At 44.3% G+C, this 11,230-nt stretch overlaps 1 protein-coding gene across 1 annotated transcript in view; it reads right to left on the reverse strand.

The window, feature by feature from the left end:
• The window catches only part of HSPH1 (heat shock protein family H (Hsp110) member 1), a 216,780-nt gene extending 205,968 nt beyond the window's left edge, over nucleotides 1-10,812 (reverse strand). The window contains exons 1-3 of the mRNA XM_029602650.1: nucleotides 10,436-10,812; nucleotides 8,858-8,915; nucleotides 446-586 (exon numbers count right to left, since the gene is read on the reverse strand). Coding sequence (XP_029458510.1) covers nucleotides 446-586; nucleotides 8,858-8,915; nucleotides 10,436-10,542 — 306 coding nt within the window. The 5' untranslated portion in view covers nucleotides 10,543-10,812. The remainder of the gene's footprint in view (nucleotides 1-445; nucleotides 587-8,857; nucleotides 8,916-10,435) is intronic.
• Between the last annotated feature and the right edge of the window lie 418 nt (nucleotides 10,813-11,230).

The following is an 11,230-nucleotide window of genomic DNA, read 5'->3' on the forward strand; positions in this document are numbered from 1 at the left end:
TTCATATGGTCAGCAAGGTGTATCCGAGTGTTATGCAATAGACTGTTGGAGAAGAGGCTAAACTCCTACAGGTTGTTTCCTATCACTTCAGGGATCAGCTGCATATACAGTTGTGCACATTGCTATGATTTGTTTTGATTGTGCTATTCTGTGATGAATAGTTTAATTAGAAACATTAAACACATGCATGTTTTGTCTGATCACTCATGTTTTATTAAAAAGGCACTTTTCAAATTCTGTCAAGGGTATGTAAACTTATGAGCATAACTGTATCCTAGCAATGCACTATGCTTTTCAGCTACAATGAACAATTATTATGCAGATGCACACAAAAACAAAGAAAAGGGTTTCTGGATACAAGCTATGAATTACTTTTGTCTATTAACCAAGCCTATTCTTATCATGCAAAACACCAGTTAGTACTGCATCAATATAATGCTCTTACCTTAACTCCAACACCTCCATTATTCATCTGAACTAAATCAAAAGCCAAGTTCTTTTTTTCTCTCTGAACAACTGGATCATTAAATGCCCATCCATGGAATCTCTTGAAGTTTGAAACGGTATTGTTAGCATGGGTGATTTGCTACAAGAAAACAAGCATAACCATTTTTGTCTAAACTCTAAACAGCAACACTGATGGGCACCATTAAACTACTTCTAAGAAGCACATTTTGTATTTAAGCAAAAAACGATTAAGGCCAATATTCAGTTAGCCTTGAGTGGATAAAGGTAACCAGACATCTTTATTCTATTCTGGATATTCAGTCTGAAAAAGTTTGGGATGAATATCCAGTTTGAAGTTTAAACTAATCAGTTAGTCAGATGACTTGAGCCAGCCAGCCCGGAATATCAGCAATGAAATGTCAAAGTTTAACTATGACCCAGGGAATATTCCCTCCCCCGCATCATTTGGCTAATTTCTGTCAAGGCAACAATTTGCCCAGACAAAATTTAACCTGTGAGCTGATGTGTGGGGGCAGGTGGAATGCATGGAAATTTAAATCTTGAGGTTTGACCAGCTAGCTGGAAGTTAGCCGGACAAGCTTAAGCTTCACGTTCAAAGCACACATCTGTCATGCTTCTTGGTGACATAACGAGAAATTACTTACCTGATAATTTCCTTTCCTCTAGTGAAGACAGGCCAATCCCCACTAGTGGATTATGCACCTCTGCCAGCAGATGGAGACTGAGTAAAAAGCTGATGTCATGGATATATAGTCCCGTCATCAGCCCGCCAGTATACTCTGTAAAGCCAAACTGTGGACAAACTGATTAAACTCGAATATAATTAACAATCGATCCAACACATCAGGAACACTGAGCTCAGAAAATAGAAACATTCACTAAACTGAGGTGGCTAGATAAGCCACTTATCAATCATCAATGAATAGCAAGAACACTAATGTCCACCCCCAAAAAGCTAACCAAAATTTAAACATCAACAGCCTAGGGCAGGTTAGGGATTGGCCTGCCCTCAATTCAGGAAAGTAAATTACCAGGCAAGTAGTAATTTCTCTTTCCCCTGCATTCAGGCTGGTCAATCCCCACCAGTGGGATGTACCAAAGCTAATTCCGAAGAGTGGGAGGCTGCCAGCATCCCAGTTAATACTGCCCAGATGAAAATGGCATTCTCCCTTATCCCAAACATCCAAGCAGTAATGTTTGGAAGAGGTGTGCAAAGATGACGTCACCACTCAGCAAATCTCGCCAGGCGACAAATACGTTTTGCCCACGATAACGCCTGAGCCCTTGTGGAATGTGGTCTAATATGTTTCAGTAAAGGAATCACAGCAGCCACAAAGGCAGCCAAAATGACTTCCTCAACCCAATGGGCTATCATTGCCTGCATCACCAGTGCTCCCTGTTTACCACCACAGAACACAAACAGGAAAATCAGACTTCCAGACAGATTTAGTCACTTCCAAATACTTCAGCAAATCTTGCCTAACGTCCGAGGAACACAAAACTATTCTCATTTCCATCCCCATCCCAATCCAAGGTGGGTAGGGTAAAGATCCGATTCAAATGAAACTCCAAAACCACCTTTGGGGGGGAAAAAAAAAAAAAGGCATGGTCCAAAGCTGAACCGCTCCCAGAGTCATAGGCAGAAAAGGCTTGCAGCAAGGAAAAGCCTGCAGTTCGGAGACCAGATGTGCCGAACAGATTGCCACTATAAAAACTGTCAAGGAAAGAAGCCGCAAGGAAAGAGCACGTCAGCAGCCGACAGGTCGGACCTGTCACAAAAGGGGATGAAGATGATTAACTCCCTTCAAGATCCAGGTGACATTGGTATGGGAAGAAAAAGGCCCTCCCATTGACTCTCCCCCATAACAAGTAAGGGTTGCAACTTGAAACCTTCAAGGTGTTAAGGGCCAAGCCTTTATTCAAGCCATCCTGCAAGAATTCCAAAATTAAAGGACTATCCACCTTGAGAGGTTGAGAACTTTGCCCAGAACACCAGGTCTCAAACTCTCCAAACCCTAACAGGCTAGAGAAGTAGAAAAATTTCCTGGCCAGAAGTGGAAGTTACAGCAGTCAAATAACCCCGTTTCAACAACTGAGCCCTTTCAATGGCCAAACTAAGACAAAACCACCCCAGATCCTTGTGCAGAATGTGCCCCTGCTGCAACAAATCCTTCCAAGGCAGTAGCCTAAGGGGACTGCCCACCAGCAGTGTCTGCAAATTGCATGCCAGAGCCTCTGGACCCAACCCAGAGTCACCAAAAGGACAATGTTGGCTTGACTTGCAATCTTACAGATGATCCTGCCTTTAGAGACCAGGGTGGGAATGCATACAGCAGGGAGCCATTTGACCACTCCTGAACAAGAGCTTCTTATGCCCAGCACTTTTGAGTTCCGTCCGACTAAAAAACTGTGGAACCTTTGCACTGTCGAAGGGCGCCAAGTCTAGATTAATGCAAGCCACTGTAGTCACATTGTTTGATATTATTCAGACCGCCCGAGCCTCTAGATGCTAACCGAATCACCCCTGCTTCCAATCAGTTGATGCTCCGGTGCCGCTCCTAAGCATTCCAGCAACCATGCACCATCAACTCCTGACAGTGCGCCCCCCCAACTCAGAAGGCTCACATCTGCTAGGAGCACCAACCAATCCAGCATCTCCAGGGACACTACCTCCCTAAGATGATCCACCTGCAACCACCACTGCAGCTGTGACTCATCTCAATGGTAGAAGCAACCTCACTGCATGATCTTGCAACTGTGGGTGCATCGAGAAAGAAACACGAGTTAAAGAGGTTGCATATGTGCCCTTGCCCAGGGAGCTACTTCCAATGTGGTAGCCATCAATCCCAGGATCTGTAGACAAGACCACACTGTCAGGTGAATAGTGTTTGTCATGGTTTGGACTCTAGCAATCAACCTTTGAATTTGAGTCTCCGGTACAAATACTCTGCCCTGCTTTGTATCGAAGCAAATGTTGAAATGTTCCAGAGTGAGACAGCTGCAAACTGCTCATGGTCAGGTTCACCACCCAGCCTAGCTTCTGTAGCAATGAAACTACCTTGCAAATAGCCCAGACACTCTCTTCCAGGCTATTGGCTCAAATCAACCAATCGTCCAGTTACGGTTGAACCAGAATGCTGTCCTTGCACAAAGCCGTTGTTACCACCACCATGATCTTGGAGAAGATCCTGGGTGCAGTAGCCAGCCCAAAAGGCAAGGCGTGAAACTGGTAATGACGATTCTGAATGACAAACCGTAGAAATATGGATGTTCCCCAGCAAATGGGGATACGCAGATATGACCCATCAGATAGAGACGTGAGGAATTCCCGATTGTATTGCCAATATGACAGAGGGCACCATTTCCATGCTGAAATGAGCAACCCGCAAATGACTCCCCTCTTGAGATCCAGGATGGGCCAATAAAGACCCTTCCTTCTTGAACACAACAAAATGCATGAAACAGCGGCCCATATTATGCTGTAATTCGGGAACAGGAATCACGGCTTTCAGAACCAACATCCTTTGCAATGTAGTTTCCACTATCTTCTTCTGATGGGAGTTGCATGGACATATAAAGGCATCCAGAGGAATGTGAAGAAATTGGGTCCCAAACCATTTTGCGGACCCATTGATCAGAAGTAATATGGAACCACCTGTGATAGGTGGAAGCCTATTTTGTTTCTATCTCCTGCACCAACAGGTGAGCCCCCGAATCTTCATTGAGAAGATAGAGGGGTTCCACTTCCAGAGCCCACATCCTTCTGAGTCCTCCAGGGGCAAAAGGACAGATCTGCCAAAGGGACGGGATCTCTGGGCAGAAGCTCCTCTAGAAGAACAAAATTGCTGATAGTCAAGCACGACAAACTTGCCCAAAAAGTCCAGGAAACTGACTTCTTATCCTCTGGCAAACAAGGGACCTGGGCTTACCCCCATTTGCCATTTTTTCCAATTCATTGCCAAACAAAAGCGAGCCTTTGAAGGGCAGCTTGGAGAGATTGGACTTATATATAGTATCTGCCGACAACTTATGCAGCCACAGCGACAGTCTAGCCGCTATAACAGAAATAACTCCTCTAGGGGCTGTGCAAACCAGGTCATAGCCCATATCAGCTAAGGCAGCAGCCCCCAGTTCTAGCATAGCTCCGCTATCCAAAACTGTGCTGCCATGGAGCTACTAGGGCACAACAAGAAACAATTTGCAAACTCATTGCCATTGCCTCAAAGGCTTAAGGATAGCTTCAATCCTATCTTGAGCATCCTTAACAGCCGCTCCTCCTTCCACTGGGATGGTGGCTCTTTTAGTGACAGAACACACCAAAGCATCCACCTTCAGGAAACAATCACTCCGTCCTATGGATCCAAGAGGTATAAACCCACCAAGACACACACAACCCCACTTTAAAGCTCACCTCTGGCACACTCCATTCAAATGGAATCAATTCTTCAATCGCATCCAGGAGGAGTAAAGAAAGATGAAGCCTTACGAAGAGTGACCAATATGCATACCTGAAGAGTTACCCCTAGCCACTCCAAGGGTCTTCAATGTCGGAGATCAAGCTCGGCAACTCATCTCTATGAAAGAAACTGAGAAGAGTTCTATGTGGCTCCAAATCTGGGGGAATCTCCCCTTCCTCGATAGAGGAGCCACCACCATCAGTATCATCTTAATCACATCCATTCGAACCTTGTCAGAACCTGCTGTGCCATGGTGCTTGCCCTTGGTGGCAGACACAGGGAAACGTAAGCACACAGGCCTAAACTAGTAGATATTCTCAACTCAGATGGACATCCCTGTAGAAAGGTCTATAATCCCTGGAAGAGGAGGATGGCTCCATAGGCCCAAACCTGACATCCTGAGAGCCAATCTCCCCTGAAGAAGACTCAGCCAGTAGATAACCAAAGGAGGGGACACTCGCTTCATTTCACCTTCGGTCAAATCAGTAGGCGGCAAATCCCGAAGAGCATCCAGGCAGCACAGAATTAGGCTTGCAGAAAGCTCCGGCTTTCTCGCCTTGATGTGGCATGCAACACAAATAGATAAGCACTTAAAATTTCTTTGCCGCCGGCGCCATGGTTGGTATGCTCTCAATATAGAAGTATAACCATGCGCCCAGCTAGACAAAATGTGTATCCAGTTACATGCACGTAAAAAGCATACCCAAACTAGGCGCACAAGATCTATGTCCAGAAAGAACACACAAACTGGACGTGCAGAATGCGCAAACTAGTCACCACGGCCTACCACATGCTAAGAAGGAGCCAAAAGGCTGCTCAACCTGCCATGCCTGAACTGCCTCCACACCTCACAGAACGTCCCAGACTTGAGTGGGAGGAGCTGAATGCAGAGGAAGAGAACCTGGAAGAATCCTCACTAAAGAGTTCCATTTTTTTTATGAAGAACTTATACCTGAGCTCAGCTCTTCCTGGCTGAAAACAGGAACAGGTCCCAGTTATGGGGGAGGGGGGGCAAAGGCTTTCATTGGAAAGCATCTCAGCCTGCAACTGCTTATTTTTATTTGTATTTATTTTTTAACAGGCAATCCCCAGTAGGGAAATGTATGTCCACCATCTGCTGGAGACTGAATACTGGCAGGCTGTCAGGGAAGGCTATATCCTAGGGATGTGAATCGTTTTTTGACTATTTAAAATATCGTCCGATATTTTTTAAATCATCAAAAATCGTTAAGAGTGCGATACAATAGAAATTACCCCGATTTATCGTGAAAAATAGTGAATCGAGTTTGTATCCACTAACGGGAGTTATTTTTTGGGGAGGCGTGGGAAAACCAGCACACCAAAACAACCCCTAAACCCACCCAGACCCTTTAAAACTAATCCCTTACCTTCCCCCACTCTCCCAAAACGTTTTAAAATCACCTGGTGATCCAGTGGAAGCCCCGGGACCGATCGCCCGCTCTCAGGCCGTTGACTGCCACTAATAAAAATGGCGCCGATGGCCCGATAAAAAAACCACCTCGACCCTTTAAAACTGACCCCTTAGCCTCCCCCCCCCCCCCCCCCCCCAAAAACGTTTTAAAATTACCTGGAGGTCCAGTGGGGGCGCGGGGAGCAATCTTCCGCTCTCGGGCCATCGGCTGCGCTAATAAAAATGGCACCGATGGCCCTTTGCCCTTACCATGTGACAGGGTATCCGTGCCATTGGCCGGCCCCTGTCACATGGTAGCAGGAGATTGCTCCCCGCGCCCCCACTGGACCACCAGGTAATTTTAAAACGTTTTGGGGGTGGGGGGGGGGGGCGGGAGGGTGGGGGAGGCTAAGGGGTCAGTTTTAAAGGGTCGGGGTGGGTTTTTTGTTTATCGGATCGGGCGCAGCCGATAAACAAAAAACCAATCAGGCCGGACAATAAAAATTTAAGATTTGAATCTGAACCGGAACCAAACAGATTCCGGTTCCGATTCACATCTCTAATATATCCATGACAGTCTCCATCTGCTGGCAGAGGTGCATAATACACTGGTGGGGATTGGCCTGCCTGAATACAGAACATGAGGTGCTAACACTTGTGTAAGCTTACCTAAAACAGTGCATTCATTTTGAGGTCCATTGACATGAAGTTCAAGCATAAGGTCAGTGTTAGACTACATTTTTCATTGCCAATTATTTCTTCAGTACCGGTATATTTTTACCTTGACTGATACTTTGGACATAGGCTGATCACCACAAGTTATAATTGAAGCTGGATGAATCCTTTATCTTTGTATCCATGAATTAACCAGCACCTTATGCTACTCCACAGAACCAAAGTCCATTAACAAGACTGTTCTTCGGTTACCATGTCTCTCAACCCCATGTCATATACTGTTAAGGAAAGCAGCTGGATTATTTATTGGAAAAAACATCATCTTAACCATGGATCCACAAACATGCCTCTGCACTGGTTTCTGAAAGCATCATTTCCAGGTCTGAAATTAATACAACTTATACCAAGACTCACAGGATCATTTTAGAGCTATGGCCATTCATCATCTGAGACCTGAATGTCATCTGAAAGTCTTTCAGATAATTTTACCTACTCGTCTAGAAGTGAACTATATGTGAACGAATGTGCCAGCAACACAATCTAGAGAGATATTCCAGTCATGCCATCTGCTCTACTTACAACTGAACTTCTGCATTTGTCCCTGGACTGTGGAAGGGGATTTATAAGAATCTATTCACTACCGTAGATTCAAATGCTGTGGTGAATTTCTGTGAGAAGGGTTCATTTTAAAGGGGATGTCATCTAGGAGTGAGAGCAAGGACCTACAATTTAGAAAAACTTAAGTGATGCAAGCACATAATACCACTACTCCCAATTAGAGTACCACTGCTTCCTTGGATCTCAATTTAGCCAGCTGCAACAGGCTATCACTACCCCACATTTGGATGCCTTCCCTCTATGTGCTGCCATGACATCCATATACATTTCTGAAGTAAAACCCTAAAGTATCTGGTTGACATGTTGGTTAACTTCATTAATCTTCAGAAGAATAAAATATAAAATGATATTCCCATTAAATAAACAAAGTAGCCCCAATTTATGTAGTGGGTGAGTTTAAGGATTTGACTGGAAAAGTATTCTCCACCTCCAATATATAATTTAAGCCTAAAAGGAAGCCAGCGTACACCATGTGTCACAGCCCTTCCACCTGTTATGGCAGTCTCCAACATTTGAAAATCTCACAAGCTTGCTAAATGAAAGCAGCAAGCAGAGTCAGTACCCTACAGCCCTGAAAAATGTGACCTATCCCACACCTGCTATGCCAACATCCCATGAAACATGAGGAAGTCTAGCACTGCCTGATGATCCCAAAGAGGGAGGTCCAGACTCTCTCCAGGCACCTCAAATATACCTGACTGCAGTTGTCTCCCACCTTCCTCTCCCTTACACAGAAAATGAGCAACAGAAGGGGCAGCTTTTCAGAGCAGGGGCATGAGAGAAGAAGATTCTAAGAAATATAGCACTATCAGCTGTTGTACAGAGGGGCCTTTGGGAGAGGAAATGTGCTTTGGTTAAAGGGGGGAAGGGATGAGGTGGAGGAAGGGCTGCCTGTATTGTTGGCATCTCATGTGAGTAAAGTCTGAGTAACCACTAGCAACATTCTGGTGATACTCATGAAGGTTGTCGACAGTATGAAACATGCCCCATATTTTTCGGTGAAGTTTTTCTCAGTTTTGTCAAGATCTCAATAACTTCTGTAGATTCACACAAATATTTCACAATTCTGACAGAAGAGCTGGGAATATGTTTTCTACACAATTCAAAACAGTTTCATCCATTCACCAAAATATTATGCCAATGTGCTGTGTGACTAACCATCCCCTGTCAAATAGACATGGTATGGTAAGCCAGTCTTATTTTCTAACAGCCTCCACTCTGGACCTACCTGATTTTTAGCTGCTATTCCAATAGTTCTATTTTTTGATCCAAATGATACAACAGCTCTACAGAAATAAAACAAAAATTTCGTTATGAATTTAAAAGTACAGTAGAAATACCTACTTGAAAAGCACAGCAACAGAAGTTTAAATAAAATATATATCACTTACAGTTTTACCACTGTACCAATCTCATCTATTTTTTTTAATAGATGGAAACCTTAGACAACTTGAATCCAATTAAAAATGTTATCTATAAACATATTTAACACCCTTTCATTTGTAACCAAAACAAAGATCAGTGCTACACAAAATACATACTATTTTTCAACCAATCTTTCAAAAAGTTTCTATTTCAATAACTGCTCATATTAAAGCTTTGTCACCCTTTAAAAATATCATTTACAATGGTTATACAGATTCATCCTATTTAAGTAGGGGTGTCTACAGCAACTAGTCTTTTTGTCAGCTAACTGCATCCTGCGCTTCAAAACCAGGCACTGCTTCTGCGAAGGCATCCTCCGTGTCTTATTTCAAAAGAACCCCTAAATAATATAAAGCGAACCCAACTATTTGCTCCTTCCTCACACCCTAAATTAGTTGAACTGCCACAATCTTGGCAGACTCTTGCCTTCCCCTTCGGTTCCCGAGTAAGACACTCAAAGTGACCCCAGTGATTAAGTAGGAGAATTATTCCTTTAGTTTGCAGGTATCTACAGATAGTCATTACTATTTCTGGCATTCACAATTTCGCTTTAAACCCAGAAAATAAATTAAAAAAAACACTATCGTAGCGTTAAATATTTTGCTGCTCCCTGGCAGCAGTGTCAGACATTAGCAGCGCTACTACAGACAAATAGCGCTACAAGTGTCTCCCACGCAGACAGGCGCACTGCAGCCCAGCTCCAGTGTCTTCGAGGGTTCCACAGTGCAGCACTCTGGAAGATTCCAGAGCCTTCCTTGTGACAATCGCACCAGCAACAATCTAGTTGTGTTGTGACGCCACAACCCTGACTCAGGACTCGTCCTAACATAATTGCTATTAAAGGCCCAGTCACCGAACGGTGAAATTTCAAATTAAAGTTCATTAGGACGTTTTTCGAAGGCAAAAAACAGATAACTAATTGGAACAGAACCAGCGCAGTCATTCTCCATAAAGAAATATAACACGCCTGTATAAATAGCTGAACAAAAAACGCGGCTCTCCCCGTAGAGGTTAAAAAAAAAAACCTTCGTTCAGGAAAAGTTGTCTGCCAAGAATTTCTTTTCCTACTTTGTGGACCTCTCACGCCGCACCGTGCCTAGCTCTCTTCCTACAGTCAGAGGGATGTACTACAACTCTTAACGGCAGCCCCGAATCCAAGCTGTTCATCTTTCTAGGCTTCAGATTGTACTACAGAGCTGACAATGAAAAAGCGTCACCTCTTCCCTCCATCCCCCATATTACAACACCGGGCCCAGATCCGGTTTGTTGAAGACTAAAGGAGCTACACTCTGCAACAGCAAGAGTCCATAATACCCTTGCTGGTGATGATAATACCGGTTTCCCTGCAGCAGAGAAATAACAGTCCAATCCCGCTACTCACGGTGTGCATCGGTCGCTGAACTCGTTGGCGATAGTCTCGATGCCGCCGGAACGAGCGATCGCAATGTGGCAGTTCTGAAAACCTAAATCAAATCCGACGACTGACATAATTTCAGCTACTGGGAGCGAGAGGATATAAGGAAAAAAGTACAGCGGCACGAAATCTCTCTCTTCAGCTCCGAAATAATTTTAGCTTAATGGCGTTTTCTCCGCAGTCCTATCCCGTTAACTACCGTACGGATTTCCCTGGTTTCAGTGCCTCAAATCCGCTCTTTAGCGAACACAGCGAGCCGCCAGTCTACGATCCGGCTCCTGGGGTGTCTGTCATAGAAGGAGGCGGGGCTTTGCTCTCCGCTTCATATATCGTAGGATCAGAAATTTCCAGAAACTGCTTCTCTTAAGGGCTTGCCTTTGCTGACTCCACGTGCAACTTCCGCTTCCGCATTCTCGAGCCTTCTCGAAAGATTCTAGCCAATCGCAGCTCGCTATTTTGATGTGATGTAACTAGTTGCCAAGGCTACCGAGACGCCAGCTCGGCGATTTCTCCGGGGGTGGGGCCACCTGGGAAGGCCTTGCCCATTCGTGTGACGTAATTTGAAAGGTAGAATCGGTGTGTGTCGCAAACCGCTTTCTTAAGTGGAGCGCGGAAATAAAAATTAATAATTAGTAAACTATGCAGAATGTTGAAGTTATGATAGTTTTTAAAAATATTCAAAAAATGGTAATAGCAACATTTACCGTTTTATATAAACTATTTTATTTAGTGGATGAAACATTGTGAAAAATCAGGTAGTAT

Source organism: Rhinatrema bivittatum, chromosome 5 (assembly GCF_901001135.1).
Source record: "Rhinatrema bivittatum chromosome 5, aRhiBiv1.1, whole genome shotgun sequence".
Classification (NCBI taxonomy): domain Eukaryota; kingdom Metazoa; phylum Chordata; class Amphibia; order Gymnophiona; family Rhinatrematidae; genus Rhinatrema; species Rhinatrema bivittatum.